Source organism: Hypanus sabinus, chromosome 23 (assembly GCF_030144855.1).
Source record: "Hypanus sabinus isolate sHypSab1 chromosome 23, sHypSab1.hap1, whole genome shotgun sequence".
In the NCBI taxonomy this organism is placed as follows: Eukaryota; Metazoa; Chordata; class Chondrichthyes; order Myliobatiformes; family Dasyatidae; genus Hypanus; species Hypanus sabinus.
The window spans coordinates 4,999,121-5,025,695 of NC_082728.1; the positions used below are offsets into that span (position 1 = coordinate 4,999,121).

The following is a 26,575-nucleotide window of genomic DNA, read 5'->3' on the forward strand; positions in this document are numbered from 1 at the left end:
GATGGCAGATGGAGTTTAATGCTGATAAGTGTGAGGTGCTACATTTTGGTAGGAATAATCCAAATAGGACATACATGATAAATGGTATGGCATTGAAGAATGCAGTAGAACAAAGTGATCTAGGAATAATGGTGCATAGTTCCCTGAAGGTGGAATCTCATGTGGATAGGGTGGTGAAGAAAGCTTTTGGTATGCTGGCCTTTATAAATCAGAGTATTGAGTATAGGAGTTGGGATGTAATGTTAAAATTGTGCAAGGCATTGGTGAGGCCAAATTTGGAGTATTGTGTACAGTTCAGGTCACCGAATTATAGGAAAGATGTCAACAAAATAGAGAGAGTAAAGAGGAGATTTACTAGGATGTTACCTGGGTTTCAGCACCTAAGTTAGAGAAAGGTTGAACAAGTTAGGTCTTTATTCTTTGGAGCATAGAAGGTTGAGGGGGGACTTGCTAGAGGAGTTTAAAATTATGAGGGGGATAGATAGAGTTGACGTGGATAGGCTTTTTCCATTGAGAGTAGGGGAGAGTCAAACAAGAGGACATGAGTTGAGAGTTAGGGGGCAAAAGTTTAGGGATAACACGAGGGGGAATTTCTTTACTCAGAGAGTGGTAGCTGTGTGGAACGAGCTTCCAGTAGAAGTGGTACAGACAGGTTCGAAATTGTCATTTAAAGCAAAATTGGATAGGTATGTGGACAGGAAAAGAATGGAATGTTATGGGCTGAGTGCAGGTTGGTGGGACTAGGTGAGAGTAAATGTTCAGCACGGACTAGAAGGGCCGAGATGGCCTGTTTCCGTGCTGTAATTGTTATATGGTTATATATGTGTGTGAGGCAGGTGCTCAGTGTCAGATGTGGGAAGTCTTGGAGCCAGGTGCATTGAGCTGCAGCTCCTTGGGGACCACATTAGGGAACTGGAGACGCAGCTCACTGACTTTCGTCTGGTCAGGGAAAGTGAGAAGGTGGTAGAGAGGAGCTATAGGATGCAAGAAAGAAGCACAGATGGTAGTTTGCCTCCCTCCCAGGTGCCAGAGTCCAGGATGTTTCTGATCGCGTCCATGATATCAAGTGGGAGGGAGAACAGCCAGAAGTTGTGGTACATATTGGTACCAATGACATAGGCAGGAAAAGGGAGGAGGTCCTGAAAACAGACTACAGGGAGTTAGGAAGGAAGTTGAGAAGCAGGACCACAAAGGCAGTCATCTCGGGATTACTGCCTGTGCCACCTGACAGTGAGTGTAGGACCAGAGTGAGGTGGAGGATAAATGCGTGGCTGAGGGATTGGAGCAGGGGGCAGGGATTCAGATTTCTGGATCATTGGGACCTCTTTTGAGGCAGGTATGACCTGTACAAAAAGGGCGGGTTGCGCTTGAATCTGAGGGGGACCAATATCCTGGCAGGGAGGTTTGCTAAGGCTATTGGGGAGAGTTTAAACTGAATTGTTGGGGGGGTGGGAACCAAACTGAAGAGACGGAGGAAGAGGTGGTTGGCTAACAAATAGAGAAAGCTTAGAGACAGTGCGAGAGGGAGGATAGGCAGGTGATAAAGAAGGGACATGCTCAGACCAATAGTTTGAGATGTGTCTATTTTAATGCAAGGGGTACTTTGAACAAAGTAGATGAGCTTAGAGCATGGATCAGTACTTGGAGCTGTGGTGTTTGGCCACTACAGAGACTTCGATGGCTCAGGAGCAGGAATGGTTACTTCAAGTGCGAGGCTTTAGATGTTTCAGAAAGGACAGGGAAGGAGACAAAAGAGGTGGGGGCGTGGCACTGTTGATCAGAGATAATGTCACAGCTGTAGAAAAGGAGGAAGACATGGAGGGATTGTGTATAGAGTCTTTGTGGGTGAAAGTTAGGAACAGGAAGGGGTCAATAACTCTACTGGTTGTTTTTTATAGACCACACAATAGTAACAGGGACATCGAGCAGCGGATAGGGAGACATATTCTGGAAATGTGTAATAATAACAGGGTTGTCGCAGTGGGAGATATTAATTTCCCAAGTATCGATTGACTTGTCCCTAGAGCGAGAGGTTTAGATGGGGTGAAGTTTGTTAGATGTGTTCAAGGTTTCTTGACACAATTTGTAAATAAGCCTACAAGAGGAGAGGCTGTACTTGATCTGGTATTGGGAAATGAACCTGGTCAGGTGTCAGGTCTGTCAGTGGGAGAACATTTTGGAGATAGTGATCACAATTCTATCTCCTTTACCATAGCATTGAAGAGAGATAGGAAGAGACGTTAGGAAAGCGTTTAATTGGAGTAAGGGAGATGTGAGGCCGTCAGGCAGGAACTTGGAAGTATAAATTGGGAACAGATGTTCTCAGGGAAATGTACGGAAGAAATGTTCAGGGGATATTTGCGTAGAGTTCTGCATAGGGACGTTCCAATGAGATAGGGAATGGATGGTAGGGTCCAGGAACTGTGGTGTACAAAGGCTGTTGTAACTCTAGTCAAGAAGGAAAGAAGAGCTTACAAAAGGTTAAAAAAACTAGGTAATGAGAGATCTAGAAGAATATAAGGCTAGCAGGAAGGAGCTTAAGAAAGGAATTAGGAGAGCCAGAAAGGGCCATGAGAAGGCCTTGGTGGGCAGGATTAAGGAATTATGTGAAGAGCAAGAGGATAAGATATGAGAGAATAGGACCAATCAAGTATGACAGTGAAAAAGTGTGTATGGAACCAAAGGAGATAGTAGAGGTACTTAATGAGTACTTTGCTTCAGTATTCACTATGGAAAAGGATCTTGGCAATTGTAGGGATGACTTTCAGCGGACTGAAAAGCTTGAGCATGCAGATATTAAGAAAGGATTGCAGGAGCTTTTGGAAAGCATCAAGTTGGATAAGTCACTAGGACTGGATGAGATGTACCCCAGGCTACTGTGGGAGGCGAGAGAGGGAATTGCTGAGCCTCTGGCGATGATGTTTGCATCATCAATGGCGACAGGAGAGGTTCTGGAGGATTGGAGTGTTGGGGATGTTATTTCCCTTATTCAAGAAAGGGAGTAGAGATGGCCCAGGGAATTATAGACCAGTGAGTCTTACTTCAGTGGTTGGTAAATTGATGGAGAAAATCCTGAGAGGCCAGTATTCATGAACATTTGGAGAGGCATAATATGATTAGGAATAGTCAGCATGGCTTTGTGAAAGGCAGTTTGTGCCTTATGTGCCTGATTGAATTTTTTGATGATGTGACTAATTGATGACTTCCATTGATGAAGGAAGAGCAGTGGATGTAGTGTATATGGATTTCAGCAAAGCATTTGATAAGGTACCCCATGCAGGGCTTATTGATAAAGTAAGGAAGCATGGGATCCAAGGGGACATTGTTTTGTGGATCCAAAACTGGCTTGCCCAGTGGGTGGTTGTAGATGGAGGTCATTCACCAGTGGTTTGCCTTAGGGATCTGTCCTGGGACCCCTGCTCTTCCATGGAAGCAGAGTCCTGGGCTTTGGCTAAGTGGGCTTCGGCTTAAGGGGACTTCGGTAAGCCTGTGTGATTGCTCGCTGAGGGGAAGAAGGTAAGGTCGCTAGGTGCTTTTTAGACTTATTCTATCAATCCAGTTCAGGTATGGGGGAGACAGTCAGAGCAGTGGTGTGCTCCGTATGCAGTATGTGGGAAGTCAGGGTCAACACAGTTGTCCCTGATGACCACACCTGCAAAAGGTGCGTCCAGCTGCAGTTCCTATCAGCCCGAGTTAGGGAGTTGGAGCGGGAGCTGGATGAACTACGGATCATTCAGGAGACAGAGGCAGAGATAGATAGGAGTTATCAGGAGGTAGTCACACCAAAAATCCAAGAAGTAGGCAGATGGGTGATGGTCCAGAGAGGCAAGGGGAGCAGGCAGAGAGAGCAGAGCACCCCTGTGGCCATTCCCATCAACAATAAGTATACCGTACTGGATACTGTTGATGGGGATGACCTACCAGGAATGAGTTGTAGTGGTCCTGCCTCTGGCACAGAAGTTGAACCCTCAACTAGAAAGGGGAGAAGGGAAGAGAAGAGAGCGATAGTTTTAAGGGATTCTATAGTCTGGGGGGCAGATAGGAGATTTTGTGGGGCAAATCGGGAGTCTCGGATGGTATGTTGCCTCCCTGGTGCCAGGGTCCGGGACATCTCAGATCAGGTGCAGGCTATTCTTGAGAACGAGGGCATGAACCCAGATGTAGTGGTCCATGTAGGGACCAACGATGTAGGTAAGGTGAGTGAGGGGGTCCTGCTTAGAGAGTTCAGGGAGTTAGGAGTGAAGCTGAAAGGCAGGACCTCCAGGGTGACAATCTCGGGATTGCTACCTGTGCCACGTGCGAGTGAGGCGAAGAATAGAATGATTATGCACATTAATACGAGGCTGAGAGCATGGTGCAGGAAGGAAGGGTTCAGGTTTTTGGATAATTGGTCTTTGTTCCAGGGACGTTGGGATCTGTTTCGAAGGGACGGTCTACATCTGAACTGGAGGGGTACTAACATTCTTGCAGGAATGTTTGCCAGTGCTGCTCGGGGGGGGGGGGGTTTAAACTAGATGTGCAGGGGGCAGGGATCTAGAATATGAGAGAAGTTGATATGATGAAGGGTAAGGGACAGGTGGGGAATACACGTTTCCCAAATATTAATTGTGTAAAGGAGAAAGGTGAGACAGAACATGTGTTGGAAAAGTTACATGTACAGAGGGTTGGTCAGAAGGAGCATGGGGTTAAACGTGTAGAAGGTTTGGGTGATCTTGAGAAGGTCATCAAAATTCAAGGTGCAATTAGCCCGATGGAAGTTCAAGGAGCTGGGTTAGGTACAATAGACAGTGTATTAAGCAAAGAGAGGAGGAATGGGCTAAGAATTCTATACTTGAATGCACGTAGTGTCAGAAATAAGACAGATGAGCTTGAAGCTCAGATGAAAATGGGGAACTACGATATTGTTGGGATAACGGAGACATGGCTGCAAGGGGATCAGGCCTGGGAATTGAGTGAACCAGGGTATATGTGCTTTCGTAGAGACAGAAATATGGGAAGAGGGGATGGGGTGGCCCTGTTGGTGAGGAATGAGATTCAGCAAGGGGTGACTTAGGAACAGGGGAAGTAGAGTCTGTGTGGATTGAGCTGAGGAACAGTAAGGGTAAAAAGACCCTAATGGGTGTTGTGTACAGGCCCCCAAACAGTAGCGTGGATATTGGGTACAAGTTGATTAGGGAGTTAACATTGGCATGTGCTAAAGGTAATGCAGTTGTTATGGGAGATTTCAACATGCAGGTGAACTGGGAGAATCAGGTAGGTGCTGGACCCCAGGATAGGGAGTTTGTGGAGTGTCTAAGGGATGTATTTTTGGAACAGCTTGTGCTTGAGCCAACCAGGAACGAGGCTATTTTGGACTTGGTGATGTGTAATGAACAGGAATTGATAAGTGATCTTGAAGTAAAGGAGCCATTAGGAAGTAGTGATCATAACATGATAAGTTTTTATCTACAATTTGAGAGGGATAAGGACAGATCAGAGGTGTCAGTGTTGCAATTAATTAAAGGAGACTACGGAGCCATGAGGGAAGAGCTGGCCAAAGTTAAATGGACGGATGCCCTGGCAGGAAAGACAGTGGATCAGCAGTGGCAGATATTCTTGGGGATAATACAAAAGATGCAAAAGCAGTTCATTCCAATGAGAAGGAAGGATTCAAAGAGGGGGAAGGGGCCACAGTGGTTGACAAAGGAAGTCAGAGATTGTATAGCATTAAAGAAAAAGAAGTATGACAGGGCTAAGATGAGTGGGAATACAGATGATTGGGAAAGTTTTAAGGAACAGCAGATCTTAACTAAAAAAGCAATACGGAGAGAAAAAATCAGGTGTGAGCTCAGTCTAGCCAGGAATATAAAAGGGGATAGCAAAAGCTTTTTTAGCTATGTGAAGAGAAAGAAGATAGTTAAGAACAATGTTGGCCCCTTGAAGAATGAATTGGGAGAAATTGTTATGGGAAACAGGGAAATGACAACAGAATTTAATGCATACTTTAGATCTGTCTTCACCAGGGAGGACACAAGCAATCTCCCAGATGTATGGATGGGCCAGGGTCATAAGATATCAGAGGAATTGAAACAGATTGACATTAGGAAAGAAACTGTGATGAGTAGACTGATAGGACTGAAGGCTAATAAATCCCCGGGTCCAGATGGTCTGCATCCGAGGGTTCTAAAAGAGGTGCTCAGGGAATTGCGGATGCATTGGTAATCATTTTCCAATGTTCCTTAGATTCAGGATCAGTTCCTGAAGATTGGAGAGTGGCTAATGTTATCCCACTTTTCAAGAAGGGAGGGAAGAAGAAAACGGAGAACTATCGCCCTGTTAGCCTAACGTCAGTCGTGGGGAAGATGCTTGAGTCCATTATTAAGGACGAAATAGTGGCATATCTTGATGGCAGTAATAGGATTAGGCCAAGCCAGCATGGATTTACCAAGGGCAAATCATGCTTGACTAATCTGTTGGAGTTTTTTGAGGGCGTAACAAGGATGTTAGGCAAGGGTAAGCCAGTGGATGTTGTGTACCTAGATTTTCAGAAGGCATTCAATAAGGTGCCACATAGGAGATTGGTGAGTAAAATCAGAGCTCATGGCATTGGGGGCAAGGTTTCAACATGGATAGAAAACTGGTTGGCAGATAGAAAGCAAAGGGTAGCAGTGAATGGGTGTTTCTCGGACTGGCTGGAGGTGACTAGTGGGGTACCACAGGGCTCTGTATTGGGACCACAGCTCTTTACGATTTATGTCAACGATGTAGATGTGGGCATTGAAAACTATATCAGCAAGTTTGCTGACGATACTAAACTGGGTGGCAGTGTGACATGCAAAGAGGATGTTAGGAGAATACAGGGAGACTTGGATAGGCTGGGTGAGTGGGCAGATACTTGGCAGATGTCATTCAATGTGAATAAATGTGAAGTTATCCACTTTGGAAGCAGGAACAAGAGGGCAGAGTATTGTCAGAACGGTGTAGAGTTAGGTAAGGGAGAAATGCAAAGAGACCTAGGAGTCCTAGTTCATCAGTCAATGAAGGTGAATGAGCAAGTGCAACAGGCAGTGAAGAGGGCAAATGGAATGTTGGCCTTTATTACAAGGGGAATTGAGTACGAGAGCAAGGATGTCCTTTTGCATTTGTACAGGGCCCTGGTGAGACCACACCTGGAATATTGTGTACAGTTTTGGACTCCAGGTTTAAGGAAGGACATTCTGGCAATTGAGGAAGTGCAGCGTAGATTCACTAGGTTGATTCCTGGGATGGCAGGGCTGTCTTACGCAGAGAGATTGGAGAGATTGGGCTTGTACACACTGGAATTGAGGAGATTGAGAGGGGATCTGATTGAAACGTTTAAGATAATTAAAGGATTTGATAGGATTGAGGCAGGAAATATGTTCCAGATGTTGGGAGAGTCCAGTACCAGAGGGCATGGATTGAGAATAAGAGGTCAGTTATTTAAAACAGAGTTGAGGAAGAGCTTCTTCTCCCAGAGAGTTGTGGAGGTGTGGAATGCACTGCCTCGGAAGACGGTGGAGGCCAATTCTCTGGATGCTTTCAAGAAGGAACTAGATAGATATCTGATGGATAGGGGAATCAAGGGATATGGGGACAAGGCAGGGACTGGGTATTGATAGTGAATGATCAGCCATGATCTCAGAATGGCGGTGCAGACTCGAGGGGCTGATGGTCTACTTCTGCACCTATTGTCTATTTTTATAAATGACCTGGATGAAGAAGTGGAGGATGGGTTAGTAAATTTGCTGATGACACAAAGGTTGGGGGTGTTTTAAGGCATTTGGAAGTAGGTACAGAGGAGATGTCAGGGTAAGATTTTACGCAGGGAGTGGTGAGTGCGTGGAATGGGCTGCCGGCAATGGTGGTGGAGGTGGATGTGATAGGGTCTTTTAAGAGACTCCTGGACAGGTACATGGAGCTCAGAAAAGTAGAGGGCTATGTGTAACCCTACGTAATTTCTAAGGCAGGGACATGTTCAGCACAGCTTTGTGGGCCGAAAGGCCTGTATTGTGCCATAGGTTTTCTATGTTCTATGTTTCTATGAATCTGCTCCATTATTCCATCACAGTTGATCTATTTTCTCTCTCAACCCTTTTATTCCTGTAACCTTTGACACCCTGACCACAATCAAGAACTAATCTTGCTAATCAAGAACCTATCAACCTCCCCTTTAAATATTCCCAATGACTTGGCCTGCACAGTTGTCTGTGGCAATGAATTCCATAGATTCACCACCCTCTGGCTGAAGGCATTTTTCGTCATCTCTGTTCTAAATGAATTTCCCTCAATTCTGAGGCTGTGCCCTCTGGTCCAAGACTCCCTCACTATAGGAAACATCCTCTCCACATCCACTCTATCCAGACCTTTCAGTATTCAAAAGGTTTCAATGAGATACTCGTCAATCTTTTAAATTCCAGTGGGTACAGGCCTAGAGCTATCAAACACCTCATAGGTTACCCTTTCATTTCTGGGATCATTCTCGTGAACCTGCTCTGGGCCCCCACCCATGCCAGCACACCTTTTCCTAGATAAGGGGCCCAAGCAGTTTATTATACATCAGTGCCTTATAAAGCCTCAGCAATACATCCTTGTTTTTATATTCCAGTCCTCTCAAAATGAATGCTTACATTGCATTTGCCTTCTTTATTAACGACTCAGTCTGTGAGTTCACCTTTAGGGAATCCTGCACGAGGACTGCCAACTCACTTTGCACCTTTGATTTTTGACGAGTTCCTTGTAACTATTTTTAACTTTAAAAATGCATCCAGATTATTCCAAAAATAATGCCTTCCTCTGCAGTTCCTGGAATTCCGCCTCGAATATTAAAAGGAAGCTGTCTGTGCTGTGGGTAGAGGCACCCTCCACAGCTCTATCATATCAGAATTCCACACAACCAGAGTGGAGAGGTTTTAGAACCAGCACACAAAGGTTTGGTTAGTGATCTGGGCTTTTCTATGTTACATTGACTGTTCTATTTACTATAAATTACTATGATTGCACATTTAGATGGAGACGTAATGTAAAGATTTTTACTGCTCATGTACGTGAAGGATGTAAGAAATAAAGTCTGTTCAATTTGAGGCGGAAGCTGCTTTTGCAGAGCTCAAACAGCGGCACACAACATTTTGATCACACCCAACCCGTCCCTTCGTCGTGGAGGTGGATGCCTGGACGTTGGAGTGGCTGCATTGTTGTCTCAGCAGGCACCTTTGGACAATAAACGGCGCCCGTGTGCATTCTTTTGCAGGCAACTATCCCCGGCAGAACTGAAGTACGACGTTGGGAAAAGAGAGCTGTTCGCAGTCAAGTTGGCTCCAAAGGAGAGGCGTCACTGGCTCAAGGGGGCCAACAACCCTTTTATCATATGGACAGACCGTAAGAACCAGGAGATCAAAAGACTGAATTCCAGGCAGGCCAGGTGCTATCTCTTTGTTAACCATTTTTATTCCATCCTGACCCGTCGACCGGGATCTAAGAAGCCAGATGTCGTGTCAGTTAGAGAAGCCCTAACGAGGAAAGCAGCCTACGACCATTTTTCCCTAAGCCACGCTGACAGTGCCTATTCATTGGGGGATGGGCACGGCTCAGGTACAAGGGGAGATTCCTCAGAATGAACTTTCAGGTCAGCTGTTTGTCCCTTGTCCCTTGTCCCATGGGGTCTCAGGCTCTTCAGTGAGGACATGCATCGAGGATATTGCCAGGATCCTCGGCTTCACTCAGAGAAGATACTGGTGGCCTGGAATGGTGAGGGAGCTCTGTCCATACGTTCTGGCATGCGAAGTCTGCACCTGGAACAAGGAACTCAGGGCTCCTTCACTCTCTGCCTGTTCTGGACACATCTCCATGGACTTTGTCACAGATCTTCCTCTTTCCACGGGGAAGACTGTTATCACGGTAATCGTGGATCATTTCTTTCGAAGGCCTGAAAGTTCCTCGCCTTGGACAGACGTCCATCTGTGGCAGAGATGGGGAAGATAGTCCTGCAGCAGACCGTCAGGATCCATGGGTTTCTGGTGGATATTGTACTGGATTATGATACACAATTTGCATCATGTTTCTGGAGGCATTTTGCAAACTGGGGCAACAGCAAGTCTTTCCTCTGGGATTCACCCGCTGTTCAACATCAGATGGAGCGGGTGAACCAAGATACGGAACCCCCCCCCCCCCCCAAGTGCCTGGCCTCTGAAAGACCAAACGAGTGGAGCAGCCATTTGTTGTGGGCAGGGGACAATTTGGAGGCCATTTATTCAATACTTACATTTATTCAATACTTACATTTGGCACATGGGATGTCTGCTTTCGAATGCCACTTTGGGTATTCTCCACCATGCTTCCCTGAGCAGAAGGCAATCAGCTGCAAATCTCATCTGACACTACAAGAACAGATGGACTGGGGCGAGGGAAATTTTGTTAGCTTCTACCTAAAAGGCTGCAAGGGAAGACAAGGACTAGTTTTTCAGCGTGGGCAACAGGTCTGGCTGCCGACTCAGGATTTGCCTCTCCAAGTGGTGTCCAGGAAATTAGCACCCTTCAGGAATCTCAGGAAAGTAAACCCGGTGGCTCACACCTTGCAGCTCCCCAAGACCCTCAAGATCAATCTTTTCCATGGTTCCAAGTTAAACCATGTGTACACCAGCCCATTAGCCTCCCCACCATCAGCCTCGTCACCATCCAGGTTTGTTGATGGGGAATGGGTTTTCACTGCGAGAGGAAGTTTTGAATCGCGTACTGCTCAAGGTGCTCGGCAATATACCATGGACTGGGAGGGATTCAGACTCGAGGAGAGGTGCTGGGAGCCTGAGAGAGACATCTTGGACCCAACTCTTATCAACGACTACAATCACCGTCTCTCCGAGTAACCAGGGCCGTCAGGAGTCGGCCGTAGGGCATTTGGTCCTGTTATGACACCCACCCATCCATGCCAGCTTCTGATATTGAGACGCTCTCACTCCCTGGAGTATGGGTAGCTGGTGCAGCACCTTTAAAGATTCAGAGCTGTCCCACGACCTGGCGATGACGTTTTGGACGCCAAGGACTGAACGTTTGAGGTACACCTGAACTGACGTTTGGTGCTCAATCGTAAGCCTGCTGGTGATTTTCGAGACCGCGTCCCGATCCTTGCCTCGGACACTCCAGCATTTGGGTCCAAGCCATCCCCGTCAAGGACTCTCGTCACAGCTGCTGAACATAAGACCAGGAGATTTAGCAACAGAACTAGGCCGTTTTGCCCATCGAGTCTGCTCCACCATTTTATCATGGTTGGTCTATTTTCCCTCTCAGCCCCAATGTCCTGCCTTCTCCCTGTATCCCTTCATGCCCCAACCAATCAAGAATCTATCAGCCTCTGCCTTAAATAAACATAAAGACTTGGCCTCCACAGATTCAGCACTCTCTGGCTAAAGAAATTCCTCATCTCTGCTCTAAAGGAACATCTTTCTACGTATTTGGAGGCTGTGCCCTCTGCTCCCATACTCACCCACTGTTGGAAATATCTTCTCCACACCCACCCTATCCAGGCCTTTCAATCCTTGTTAGGTTTCAGCATCAGTAAGGAGGTCAAAAGGAAAACAGAATGCAAGACAGCATGGACAGTCAATGAAAAGAACAGGGCAACGGACTCTTCTGTCCATAACTATTAGGAATAAATCAAAGATTATAGTGCTGTAGCGGTGTTGGTAGTGTACTAACTTTGTTCTATAGTTCATTTAAATATTTAACTTGTTACTCCGTTAAGTGGTCGTTTGACTTTTTTTTAATACCTTAACTCTTTCTATGAAACTTCAGCTAATTGGAGCAGCACTTAATTGGGTTAACATGTACAGGTCCCAATATGTCCCAATTAACCAGATTCCTATATATTCTCGAAATTTATAGCAGGATAGTATAAAATAAAATATTTATTTTTAGAGTATATACTGTATGTTATATTATTGCAGTCTACAGTATTTTAAAGTCTTGCACTGTACTGTTATACAAAACAACATTCGCCATGATAATAAATTTGATGCTGAAGGGAACGCTGGGGCCTGTCACTCATCCTCGCTCTCTGCCAACCATGGCTGCAGAGTTTCATTGCCTGGGGCTTCCTGCAGCTGCTGACGTTTAATTCCAATGCTGTGAATATTGCGTATGGTGTGGCCATCAGCCTCTGTCATTGTCAGCCTGAGCTGCTGAGAACACTTGTACCCATACCCTCTTCATGCCCACCAGTTACTTGGTGACTGTGGTCCTTCACCCTGCAGCACAGAAAACTCTACTGTGGGAGTCCATGAGCCAATTCTCATGGGAGGATCAGAGGTGGAGAAGGTCTCATCTGCCCACTTCCCCTGTGACTGTGCAGGTTTCGTCTGGGTCCCTCAGCCCCACCCCCCACACCACATCCCACAGGCGTCTCATAGATGTGCAGCACACACAAGATGCTGGGGAAACTCTGCAGGTCAGTCAGCATCTATGGAGAGGAATAAACAGTCAATGCTTCAGGCCGAGACCCTTCATCAGGACTGGATAGGAAGTGGCAGGTGGGGGAGGGGAAGGAGTACAAGCGGGTGAGAGGGAAGTCAGAAGAAAGCTGGGGTGGGGGGGTGTGAATTAACTGAAGCTGGAGAAATTGAGCTTAATGCTGTCAAGTTAGAGGCTATCCAAATGGAGAATGAGGTGCTGTTCCTCCAACAGAGAAAACCTAGAGCACAATACACCCCTCCCTCTCCTTTTTCTCCATCCCCACGTGTGTATACACCAGCTGTTCACCTCCTGTATTAGAGCTGTTAGGCAGTGGACTGGAGAGATGTGTTCTGTGATCTGAACAAGTCCATAGAGATCAGAGTGGGCTCCTTTTGATGAGGTTGCTGGTTCTATCTCTGATCTCATGCTTCTCTGTGTTTCTGTTTGCAGGTCTACCCTACGGATGGGAAGAAGCTTACACAGCAGACGGGATCAAGTATTTTATCAAGTAAGTACATCAGGGAATGTGCACTCCTGGCTTGTCCTCCTGAAGAGCAACACCTCTCACTTGTCTGCATTAAATTCCATCTGCCATTTTCCAGCTGGTTCAGATCCCACTGCAAGCTCTGATAGTCCTCTTCACTGTCCACTGCGCCCCCAATCTGAAAATTTGATGACTGATGAATACCCTGCCACCATAGAGGGCTGGTGGGTGCACTGTGGTAAGGAGGAACGTTGTTTCGTTTGGTTGTATAAATGGGCAGTCAGATAACAGTAAGTTTGAGCCTCAACCCGAACCTGAGAGGTACTTCTTCACTTAGAGGACGACAGGAATGTGGAACAAGCTGCCGGTGGAATGTAGATTCCACTTCAGTCTTTGAGAGAAGTTTGGATAGATACATGATTGAGAAGGGTGTGGAGGGCTATGGACCAGGTGCAGGTCAATGGGATAAGGCAGAATTAGTACGTGGCATGTACTAGGTGCCAACAAAAGGACTACAACCTTGTCATGGTTTGGAAATTTACGTGCCTCAGTGACCAAAGGGTGATACTGGCTGGAGTCAGGGCTTCAGGCTTTGGCTCCGGGTAGGGACACCCATGCCAAACAGGTCAAAGGGTAGAGGCCAGACTAAGAGTGGTTCACGAAGAGCCAAACCCTGACTCCAGCCAGCATAACTCTCGTTGCAGAGAGGATGTGGTCCCTCCATAACTCTCCGGGTCATTGAGGCTCAATTCATCAGCCTCACAGCCTGGGGGAAGAAACTGTCACCCAGTCTGGCAGTCCTAGTCCTGATGCTCCTGTACCTCCTTCCCTACGGTAGTGAGTCAAAGAGATTGTGGGATGGGTGGTGGGGATCCTCAACAGTGCTTTAGGTCCTTCCCGGTAAATGTGACAAATAGGGGGAGAGAGACCCTGGTGACCCTCTCAGCGGTTTTTATACCCTCTGCAGGGTCTTGCGATCTGATGCTTTGTGGCCTCCATACTGTAGGTGGCCATCAATCCCAGGAACTCGGCAGGAACATTTGAAGAACTGGCTGTTGTCCGTGTAGCAGGTTCCCCCTCTCCATGTCACTGATGTTGTCCAAGAGAAGGGCAAGGGACAGTACAGTTCGGCACCTGTACCGTCGCAGAAGTTGCCAGAGTGAAACAACATCAAGCTGCCTTGGGGACCCCGGCTCCAGATTTCTTCCTCGGGGTTTACTCCCAAAGCCTTTCCCATGGGTAGATGGCTGCAAGGCAGTGAGGGTTTAAAATCAGAGTTTTCTTTCTCTCAAGCGGGCTGCCATCCAAGGCTGACAAGCCCCACCTGCCTGAGTGGACTCCACACCACACAGTGATAGTCCTGTAGAAACTTGTTAGAATTGGGGTGGGGAGCCTTGCATGTCTCAGTCTCCTCAGAAAGTGTAAATGCTGCTGTGTTTTAAATATTTCATCTTTCATCCTTAAGCTACGATCTCTTGTTCTCGTCTCACTCGATCTCAGTAGAAAAAGTCTGTTTTCATTTACTCTGTTTATACCCCTCATAATTTTGTACACCTCTATCAAATCTCCTCTCAGTCTCCTACGCTCCAGAGAATAAAGTCCAACTTTCCCTGCAGGCTTACAGAGATTCGCAGCGTTGTCTATCACTGCCGAGTCTCTGTCCTTGCTCCCAGCTTGAGTGTTGGCCCATCTACTCATCTGTCCTAACGATGGTAGGCTCCATGATCAGTCTTCCCCACCACCCAGGAGGCACTGGAACCACAACAGTTATTACTGTTCAACCTGAGGCTCCTGAATCAGTGCGGTTAACTTAACACACTTCAACACGGAATTGATTCTACATTCTACAGACTCTCAATTCATGTTCTCTGTGTTATTTTGTATATTATTTATTTACTGTGCAATTTGTCTCCTTTGCTTATTGGTTGGTTGTCAGTCTTGGTTTATGTAAAGATTTTCATAAATTCTATCATATTTCTTTATTCTTTTGTAAATACCTGCAAGAAAACGAATCTCAAGGTAGCGTATGGTGACATGCACATTGGCCACTTTATTAGGTACAGGATTGGAACTTGCTGCGATCTTCTGCTGTAGCCCATTACTGCGAGGTTGGATGTGTTAATGCGTTCAGAGGTTCTCTTCTGAACACCACTGCTGTAATGCCTGGTTATTTGAGTTGCTGTCGCCTTCCTGTCAGCTTGAACCGGTCTGGCCACTCTCCTCAGAGCTCTCTCAATAACAGGGTGTTTTTGCCCACCGAACTGCCACACACTGGATGTTTTTTGCACCATTCCCAGGAGATCAGCAGTTTCTGAGATACTCTGACCACCCTGTCTGACACCAACAATCATTCAACCATCAAAGAGAGTTAGATCACGTTTCTTCCTCATTCTGATGTTTGACCTGAACAGCAACTGAACCTCTTGACCATGTCAGCACGCTTTTATACACTGAGTTGCTGCCACATGATTGGCTGATTAGATATTTGCATTAATGTGCAGGTGTACCTAATAAAGTGGCCACTGAGTGTACCGTATACATACTTGGATGATTAATTTACTTTGACCTTGACTAACTTTCAACTTCAGTCTGGACACTGTTGCTGCAAATGCAGTCTCAGCTCTCAATGGAACCAAGCATTGTTCAGTCTTTGGCAAACCAACAACACCACCATCTGACCTTCAGGTGGAGAGAAAGGCATTAAAGACATTTCCCATACAGAAGCTAGTCTGGTCAACACATCTCGACATTTCAAACCCGTGGGATGCTGCAGAGAGAAACAACTGAGCAAGCCCTGACTGTGACTTTCTAAACGTATTTGTATGAAGAGTAAGCCTAGAGGGAGCATGGTGATATTCAAAGAGAAAGAATGACACAGATAATCAGGAAGCGGTGTCTCCATTCTAACTTCACAGTTAAAAAGTGAAAGGAGGGGGAGAGAGAGGGAGGATGAGGGTGGGTGGAGGGGGGGAAGAAGTACAAGGTGGTTGCTGATAGGTGAAAATGGGAGGGGGAACTAAAGAGTCAGTACCCCCTCTTCCCCTCTCCCTGAGACAGAGGATTGAACACAGCACAAAGAGCTGCAAAGTCAAGCTCTTTGCTCAGGAAATTGAACATTGTTGATAGGTGAAGAGTCAGTAGGTTGATAGTAGGTAAACAGTCAGTAGCCACCCCCTCTCCCTGGTTCACTTAATAGAGACAGAGGGATTGAACACAGCACAAAGAGCTGCAAAGTCAAGCTCTTTGCTCAGGAAATTGAAGTCAGGGAAAGTGCAGATTGCTACTGGAAGTGTGACCTTCAGGGGAACACAATGATAAATGGAATGAAAGAAGACAGAAAGCCATTTGGCCTATTGTTACCGATACTGGCTGTTGAAAGCACTGAAAGTCAAAAGTCAAAGTCAATTTATTAACAAAGTACATGCATGCTACCACCATATTCTGCCTTGAGATTCATTTTCTTGTAGACATTTAAAGGAAAATGAAGAAATACAACTACAAAAAGCTATCATTCATTTGTTATACAATGTCATATGATGAAAATGATCATAGTCTTTCCATGACCATGATTGTTCTTGGCAAATTTTTCTACGGAAGTGGCTTGCTATTGCCTTCTTCTAGGCAATGTCTTTACAAGACGGGTGACCCCAGCCATTATCAATACCTGGCATCAGTCGTCACATAATCAGTACTTGTGATGTGCGCCGGCTGCCCCCTTGGCTTCCCATGGCCCTGACTGGGGGGCTAAGCAGGTACTACACCTTGTCCAAGGGTGACCTGCAGGCTATCAGAGGGAAGGAGCACCTTACACCCCCTCTGGTAGAGACGTATCTCTACCCTGCCTCCCAACATACCATTTTCATTTATACATATGTAATTTTCTTTTGCCTGCAAAAAAATTTGATAATACATTTATTTTGAATTTTGCTTGTTTATCAGTCTTTGTTTATTCCATGTGCAAAGGAAGAGAAATTATACAAATTAAAAAATAAGAAATAAGTAATACTGAGAACATAAGTTGTAGAGGGAGTCTAGGTCGTAGAATCAGTTCATTGCTGAGGTGAGTGAAGTTCTCCATGCTGCTTCAAGGGGCTGATGGTTGCAGGGTAATAACTGTCCCTGAGCCTGGGGGTGTGGGTGCTGAGACCCTTGTGTCTCCTGCCTGATGGTAGTCATGAGAAGAGAACATGACCAGGATGGTGGGGGTCCCTGATGTTGGATGCTGCTTTCTTGTGGCAGTGCTCCTTGTAGATGTGCTCAGTGGTGGGGAGGGCTTTGCCTGTGATGGACTGGATCATTGTAGATTTTTCCATTCCAAGGCACTGGTGTTTCAATACCATGATAGAACCAGTTAGGATGCTCTCCACTGTGAATCAATGGAGTCAATCTCACTCTCTGCTCTTTCCCCATCACCCTGCAGAAGTACTTCCTCCATTAACAACTCAAAATTCAACTCTCCTTTGAAATTCCCTGTTGAATCCACATAGATCACAAAAACCGAGTGTGTGGAAGCATTCTCCTCATCTCCCCATCTTTTGTCAAATATTTTGAAACTTACTCTCACCTCTCCCTCAGGATGCTCACCATCTGCGTGATAAAAGGAATCATTTATTGTGTTTTGTGCAGAATTTGAATACATATATTTGGCTAAACCTCAATTAAACTTACGATAAGTGAGTGGTATTGCAGCGCACACTGAAAGAGTAGTTACCAATGACTTTAGCTTTTTACTGAGGTCCTCGGTTTCGACTCCTATGCCCACCCCAGCCCTCATCAAAGGAGTTGCAGTCAGATCTCAGGAGGAGACATCTGGTTTGTACGTACTTAGCAGACGTTTCACCTGGTGACCAGCAGGGGTCAAGAAGGACCCTCCTCGCCTCTGCCCAGTTTCACGACAGGCGTCAGCAGCCTCTCAAGTTGCTGTTTGGACGCAGGCCTCGGAGAGACGCTGGACGCTATGTCAGTTGCTAATCTGGTGTGGCGAGGCAGAGGCGTCAGCAGCTGCTGAAAGTTACTGAAAACCAGGTTCAAGGGCAGTCCTCCAGCCTTGCAAGTAACTAACGCAGCTAAGGAAGCTAATGGCTTCTCACAGCTGGGCTCCAGCCCCGAATTCAAGCTGTGACAGCAATCAGACGCATTGTGGATGCAGTACCATTTAAAGAAAATTGTTAGAAATTTATTTGTCACACGTACATTGAAATGCTGCCGTAAGACAAAGGAGCAGAATTAGGCCATTCAGCCTATCAAGTCTGCCTTGCCATTCCATCATGGCTGTTTTATTATCCCTCTCAACCCCACTCTCCAGCCTTAACCTTTGATGCCCTAACTAATCAGTAACCTATGAATCTCCGCTTTAAATGCACCAAATGACCTGACCTCCACAGCTGTCAGTGGCAATGAATTCCACAGATTCACCACCCTCTGGCTAAAGAAATTCCTCCCCATCTCTGTTCTGTCTTCTATCCTGAGGCTGTGCCATGTGGTCCAGCATCAACCATGTTGATGAGTCATTTGCTTTGACAATGCAATCCAAGGATGAGCCAGGAGCAGCCCACAAGGTTTGCCATGCTCTGGGGCCAGCGTGGCGTGCCCGCAAGTCACTAACCCTAACCCATACGTCTTTGGACTGTGGGAGGAAACTGGAGCACCCGGAAGTAACCCAAGCAGTTGCAGGGAGAAGGTACAAACTTCTTAAAGACAGCGGCAGGAATTGACTCCTGATCCGTGATTGCTGGCACGCTAAAACATTGCACTGACTGCTTCGCTACCATGCGGCCTTGTTCTCTCTGTTCCTCATTCACCTGAGACCTGTTGTCTCCAAGAAGTTTAGTGTGTCTCGTTTTCATATATCTCTCATATCTTTTATTTCTGAAACATTTCAGATAAATTTAATCCACCATTCTAGTTAGCCCCCCCAAAAACCCCCTCTCTGCCTACTGCCCACGTCTCTGCACTGTACTGTAAACATTTTAAGCCACTTTTTACAATACTGTTTACATTGTCGGTACCTGAAGGACTGTGTCTAACTCTTAAGCACTTATATATAGTTAGCCCCCCAAAAACTCCCTCTCTGCCGACTACCCATGCCACTGCACTGTACCATAAACATTTTAAACCACTTTTTACAATACTGTTTACATTATAGGTACCTGCAGGACTGTGTCTAACTCTTAAGCACTTATATATAGCTAGGGTGCCTGAGACTTTTACACAGTACTGTGTTTGTCAACGTGGAGTGGAGAGCAGGTTTGTAAATCTGGTGGGAGCAAAGGATGTTGGGAATGGTGAGGATGGAGTGCCACGGGAGGGGTGTGGGTCAGGTGGCAGAGAAGGAATGCCAAGGGTGCAGGATGGCACAGGTCCAGACATATCCAAACCTGAGACAGCAGGCAAGGTCATTTGATTCCAAACATTTGGTTCATTGATCATTACAGAATGTCTCTCTGGTGCTTCCCCCTCCCTCCCCCTTTTCCCCACCATGATTCCCCTCTCTCTGCCCCCTTCCCACTCTCAGTCTACAATAGAGACCCAGATCAGAATCGGGTTTATCATCACTCACATATGACATGAAATTTGTTTTTTTATTGTGGCAGCAGTACAGTGCGATACATAAAATCACAGCAGTACTGTGCAAAAGTCTTGGGCTCCCTCGCGATATGTATGTGCCTGAGGTTTTTGCACGGTTCTGTATTTCACTGTACGTTCCAATGTTCATCAGACAAATAAACTTCAATCTTGTATCTCACACTGGGTTTGAGCTACCCTGGCTCACCCCTGTGATTTTTGTGCAACGTCACGGGAGAAGCTGGTTTGCAGGGGCACAAATACGGTTATAGCACCAGGTGGAACCATTCTGCCCCTTGAGTCTGTGCTAGCTCTCTTCAGTGGTTAGTTGAACAGACAGGAGGTTCTGTGCACAGGAACAAGATTCCCAGATGGTATATTGCTTCCCAGGTGCCAGGGACCAGGACATCTTGAGAGTAGTTTGTGTCAGTACCAATGATGTAGGTAGGAAGGGGGGTCAAAGCTCTACATAGTTAATTCAGGGAGTTAAGTGCTAAGTTATACAACTATATATAGCAACACACACAAAATGTTCAAGGGACTCAGCAGTTCAGGCAACATCTGTGGAAAAGAGCAAACAATTGACATTTCAGACAGAGCCTCCTCTTCTGGACTGAGAAGGACGTTGGGGCGGGGGGAGAGATGCCTGAATAAAAAGGTGGGGAGAAGGGAAAGAGGCCAGCTGGAAGGTGATTGGTGAAGCCAGGCGGGAGATCAAGGGCTGGAGAAGAAGGAATCTGATAGGAGACGAGAGTGGCCATTAGGAGAAAGAGAGGGAGGAGGGGACCCGGGGGAGGTAGTAGACAAGTGAGAAGTGAAAAGTCAGAGTGGGAAATGGGGGGGGGGGGGGGAATCTGTTCACTGGAAGGAGAAATCTATATTCAGGCCATTAGGTTGGAGGGCACCCAGACAGAATATAAGGTGTTGCCTCTCTACCCTGAGGGTGGCCTCATCTTGGCACAAGAGTCCATGAATCAACACATCAGTCCATCGCTATTTCTGTGCCTAAGACTTTTGCACAGTAAGATACATTCTGGTGTTAAGTGTTTATGCACATTTTATTCTATATCCATACTATTAGCTTATTTTGTATAATTCTTCGTAATTGTTGTTTTTTGTTGCGGGTCACATCCTGAGCAATGCACCTCGGCAAATTCCTCATCCACATGATGTATATGGCGAATGAAGTTAATCCTTGATCCTGGATTCCATGGAGTAACTACTGCCTCAGTCTGTAAGGGGCCTGCGCTTCATCTTTCCTCATAAATCAGTTTTTGTTGTAAGAGTACTTGTGTTCTACTTCGTCGTGTTCGTCTTACTCTGTCTTTGCTGAATTCTGAAGCTCTCCCAGTCCTTGGTCAGGGATGGCAACAGTGTGAGCTGTCTGATCCACTTTCTTCTGACGCAGCTCAGCTACTTTTGATCTTTAAAAGGGCAGATTTAGTGTGAATGGAGCATAGGTTATCAAATCTTACGACGGGATTTGGACTAGCTGGCAAATGGGCTGAAAAATCATGGATGGAATGTACTGCAGACAGATGTGAGGTGTTTTACTTTGAGAGGACAGCCAGGGTAGGGCGCACACAGTGACCAGTGGGGCGCTGAGGAGTGCGGTAAAACAAAGGGATCCGGGAACACAGAGAAGTGATGTTACAGGTAAAGTTAAAATCCAAGTAAAAATTATTATCAGAGTACATAGATAAAACCCTGAGATTCTTTTTCCTCCGGGCAGACTCAGCAAATCTACAGAACCATGACTGCAAACAGGATCAATGAAAAATTATATAAATCATAGAAGACAAGAAATTGTGCAAATGCAAATATAAATAAATAGTAAAAATTAACGGGAGCATGAAATAACAAGGTGAAGAGTGCGATCACTCATCTCAACAGATGAAGGTAGTTATTCCTTTTTGATCAAGAGCTTGATGGTTGAGGGGCAGTAACTGTCTTGAACCTGGTGGTGTGAGTCCTGAGGCCCCTGTACCTTCTACGTGATGGCAGCAGAGAGAAACAAGCACAGCCTGAGAAAGGGTCATAAAGATAGCTTTTGGCACCTTGGCCTTCATAAATCAAAGTATTGAGTACAGGAGTTGGGATGTTATGTTGAAGTTGTTACAAGCTGTTGGTGAGGCCTAATTTGGTCACCTATCTACAGGAAAGATATCAATAAGACTGAAAGAGTACAGGATGTTGCCAGGAACTGAGTTCTAGGGAAAGGTTGAATAGGTTCAGATTTTATTCCCTGGAGCAACGAGAATGAGGGGAGATTTGATAGAGGCGTATAAAATTATGAGATAGGGTAAATACAGGCAGGCTTTTCCCACTGAGTTTGGGTAAGACTAGAACTAGAGGTCATGGGTTAAGGGTGAAATGTTTAAGGGCAACTTGTTGACTCAGAGGGTGGTGTGTGTGTGAACAAGCTGCCAGTGGAAGTGGTGCAATTTCAATGTTGAAGAGAAGTTTGGATAGGTACATGAATGGAGGGCTATGATCCGGGTGCAGGTCAATGGGTCTAGGCAGAATAATAATTAGGCACAGACTAGATGGGCTGAAGGGCCTGTGATGTAGTGTTCTTTGTCTCTTTCAAATCATTACATAGTGCATTGGGCTAGAATGAGATAAAACAATATCAATGGTGAATAAATTGTGAGGCTCTGTATTGATCGGGGTCGACCATGGACGTTGCATCTTAGCTGTCTGCGATATGCAAGCCAGGGCATAAAGCTGTTGCCCATGTAGCAGGCTCCCCCTCTCCATGCAGCAAATTAACTCAAAGGAACGATACAGTTTGGTACCAGCAGTGTCGCAGGAGTTGCCAGACAGCGTTGAACTCGACATAGGACTGCCTTAGGGACTTCTAGCTCCAGATTCTTCCTCGGGGTTTACTCCCAAAGCCATTCTCAAGAGTGAGTATAGCTGCAAGGCGGTGGAGGTGAGAGATCAGTTTTCCTTCTCCTATATGAGCTGCCAACCATAGCTGCCCGAAGGTACCAGTAACCTGGCTCTGCCCCTTCTCCTATCAGCAGGAGTGGTTCTGCCCAGCTTAGCAGCTAAGCTACATGTGAAGGCCAGGAGCTGGACTTGGTTGAGAGACGCATGTCATTGGGAGCATCTAATTGATGGTGGGAGCTCACCCCCTTGATTACCCCCGGCTATAACAACCTCACAGAACATGAACATAAAACTACCAGAAGAGTGAAGTACGAGATGCCAATGAGGTAGAAAGTGAGAATAAGCATCTCTTTCCTTGAGGCACATGAAGATGGATTCTGTGCATGGCCACTCGTTTGAAGTTTAAGGACATAGTCTGTGTGTTGGAACTTATTTTCAGTTGTTATTACTCAGAAATTTCCTCTTATGATAAACTGTAACCAACCAAGACAATTGCAGGACAGATTTTGATTTTGTATTTGCAATGTGCCTACAGGGCAGGATGAGACATGGCAGTCAGCTGCACATTCCGAGCCTCCGATTTATCACTGAACATGTTCGTTCCTCTTTCAGGATTCGGGGATTACTGACGGGTAACAGTTATCACCAGTTACACCCGTATTACCCCGTAAAAGTGCCAGTGACACCTCCCCAATTACCCCTGTAAAGGTGTCAGTGACACTTACCCCGGTTACCCCATAAAGGTGAGCGTGAAATTTACCCACAATTACCCTGTAAAAGTGAGTGTGACATTTACCCCCAATTACCCCTGTAAAGGTACTGGTAAAACTTCTCCCAATTACCCCTGTAAAGTTGAGGGTGACATTTACCCCCAATTACCCTTGTAAGGGTGAGTACAGGAAGGTAGCTCACCTCTATTACAATGCCAGTAGTGTGGGTTTAGTTCTTGCCGCTGCCTGTAAGGAGTTTGCACGTTCTCTCTGTGACCTCATGGTTTCCTCCTGGTGCTCTGGTTTCCTCCCACAGCCCAGTGGCGTATGGTTTAGGGTCGGTGAGTTGTGGGCACGCGATACTGGCACCAGAAGCGTGGCCTCTCTTGTGGGCTGCCCACAGCACATCCTCAGACTGTGTAGGTCACTGATACAAACAACGTATTTCACTTCATGTTTCTATGTATATTTGACAAGTGAAGCTAATCTTTCTCGCTGCAGCTGTTCTGTTTTCCAGTGTTTTATTCAGAGATGCAGCATGGCTACAGTTCTTCTGACCCAACGAGCCCACACTGACCCACATGAACAATAACCTACTAATATTCCGACTGCCTCTTCCAGTCTAATCTCTCTCACCCCCACATGCTCTCCACCACTCTCCCCCTCCCCTTTCTCCCCCTCTCTCTCCCCACCCCTCTTCCCCTCTCTCCCTCCTCTACCCCCTCACTCACTTCCCTTCTCCCTCTTCCCCCTCTCACTCCCCCTCCCCTCACCCCCTCCCACAAATCTCCTCCTCCCCACCTCTCCACTTCCCCTCACTCTTCTTCCTCTCTCCCTCCACCTCCCCTGTCCCTTCCAACTCCCCCTACCCCCTTCCCCTCTATATCCTTCCTTGTAATTCACAAACTACCCGTGCACCGTGTTTTCCAAACATCCTGCTTGCATTGAAATCGCCTTTTCCCAAAGCCATAGATCTCTCTCTATCCCACTCAGTGTGACGGTGTCTGTCCCTCTGTACCCGGGCTCAGTGTGATGGTGTCTGTCCCTCTCTATCCCACTCAGTGTGACGGTGTCTGTCCCTCTGTACCCGGGCTCAGTGTGACGGTGTCTTTCCCTCTCTATCCCACTCAGTGTGACAGTGTCTGTCCCTCTGTACCCGGGCTCAATGTGACAGTGTCTGTCCCTCTCTATCCCACTCAGTGTGACGGTGTCTGTCCCTCTGTACCCGGGCTCAGTGTGATGGTGTCTGTCCCTCTCTATCCCACTCAGTGTGACGGTGTCTGTCCCTCTGTACCCGGGCTCAGTGTGACGGTGTCTTTCCCTCTCTATCCCACTCAGTGTGACAGTGTCTGTCCCTCTGTACCCGGGCTCAATGTGACGGTGTCTGTCCCTCTCTATCCCACTCAGTGTGACGGTGTCTGTCCCTCTGTACCCGGGCTCAGTGTGCTGGTGTCTGTCCCTCTGTACCCGGGCTCAGTGTGACAGTGTCTGTCCCTCTGTACCTGGGCTCAGTGTGACAGTGTCTGTCCCTCTCTATCCCACTCAGTGTGACGGTGTCTGTCCCTCTGTACCCAGGCTCAGTGTGACGGTGTCTGTCCCTCTCTATCCCACTCAGTGTGACGGTGTCTGTCCCTCTGTACCCGGGCTCAGTGTGACAGTGTCTGTCCCTCTGTACCTGGGCTCAGTGTGACAGTGTCTGTCCCTCTCTATCCCACTCAGTGTGACGGTGTCTGTCCCTCTGTACCCGGGCTCAGTGTGACGGTGTCTGTCCCTCTCTATCCAACTCAGTGTGACGGTGTCTGTCCCTCTCTATCCCACTCAGTGTGACGGTGTCTGTCCCTCTGTACCTGGGCTCAGTGTGACGGTGTCTGTCCCTCTCTATCCAACTCAGTGTGACGGTGTCTGTCCCTCTGTACCCGGGCTCAGTGTGACGGTGTCTGAACCTCTCTATCCCACTCAGTGTGACAGTGTCTGTCCCTCTCTATCCCACTCAGTGTGACAGTGTCTGTCCCTCTGTACCCGGGCTCAGTGTGACAGTGTCTGTCCCTCTCTATCCCACTCAGTGTGACAGTGTCTGTCCCTCTGTACCCGGGCTCAGTGTGACAGTGTCTGTCCCTCTGTACCTGGGCTCAGTGTGACGGTGTCTGTCCCTCTGTACCTGGGCTCAGTGTGACGGTGTCTGTCCCTCTGTACCCGGGCTCAATGTGACGGTGTCTGTCCCTCTCTATCCCACTCAGTGTGACGGTGTCTGTCCCTCTGTACCTGGGCTCAGTGTGACGGTGTCTGTCCCTCTCTATCCCACTCAGTGTGACGGTGTCTGTCCCTCTGTACCTGGGCTCAGTGTGACGGTGTCTGTCCCTCTCTATCCAACTCAGTGTGACGGTGTCTGTCCCTCTGTACCCGGGCTCAGTGTGACGGTGTCTGAACCTCTCTATCCCACTCAGTGTGACGGTGTCTGTCCCCTCTGTACCTGGGCTCAGTGTAACGGTGTCTGTCCCTCTCTATCCCACTCAGTGTGACAGTGTCTGTCCCTCTGTACCTGGGCTCAGTGTGACAGTGTCTGTCCCTCTCTATCCCACTCAGTGTGACGGTGTCTGTCCCTCTGTACCCGGGCTCAGTGTGACAGTGTCTGTCCCTCTCTATCCCACTCAGTGTGACGGTGTCTGTCCCATCTGTACCCGGGCTCAGTGTGACAGTGTCTGTCCCTCTCTATCCCACTCAGTGTGACGGTGTCTGTCCCTCTGTACCCGGGCTCAGTGTGACGGTGTCTGTCCCTCTCTATCCCACTCAGTGTGACGGTGTCTGTCCCTCTGTACCCGGGCTCAGTGTGACAGTGTCTGTCCCTCTCTATCCCACTCAGTGTGACGGTGTCTGTCCCCTCTGTACCCGGGCTCAGTGTGACAGTGTCAGTCCCTCTCTATCCCACTCAGTGTGACGGTGTCTGTCCCTCTGTACCCGGGCTCAGTGTGACAGTGTCTGTCCCTCTCTATCCCACTCAGTATGACGGTGTCTGTCCCTCTGTACCCAGGCTCAGTGTGACGGTGTCTGTCCCTCTGTACCCGGGCTCAGTGTGACGGTGTCTGTCCCTCTCTATCCCACTCAGTGTGACGGTGTCTGTCCCTCTGTACCCAGGCTCAGTGTGACGGTGTCTGTCCCTCTCTATCCCACTCAGTGTGACGGTGTCTGTCCCCTCTGTACCCGGGCTCAGTGTGACAGTGTCAGTCCCTCTCTATCCCACTCAGTGTGACGGTGTCTGTCCCTCTGTACCCGGGCTCAGTGTGACGGTGTCTGTCCCTCTCTATCCCACTCAATGTGACAGTGTCTGTCCCTCTCTATCCCACTCAGTGTGACGGTGTCTGTCCCTCTGTACCCGGGCTCAGTGTGCACAGTGACAGTGTCTGTCCCTCTCTATCCCACTCAGTATGACGGTGTCTGTCCCTCTGTACCCAGGCTCAGTGTGACGGTGTCTGAACCTCTGTAC

The 26,575-nt window shown here is 47.3% G+C and overlaps 1 protein-coding gene across 5 annotated transcripts in view; it reads left to right on the forward strand.

Annotated features, from left to right (window-relative positions):
* stxbp4 (syntaxin binding protein 4) overlaps positions 1-26,575 on the forward strand; it is a 166,909-nt gene that overhangs the window by 138,960 nt on the left and 1,374 nt on the right. For all 5 annotated transcript variants that reach the window (XM_059948193.1, XM_059948195.1, XM_059948192.1 and 2 more), the window contains one exon: positions 12,892-12,949. In XM_059948193.1, coding sequence (XP_059804176.1) covers positions 12,892-12,949 — 58 coding nt within the window. The remainder of the gene's footprint in view (positions 1-12,891; positions 12,950-26,575) is intronic.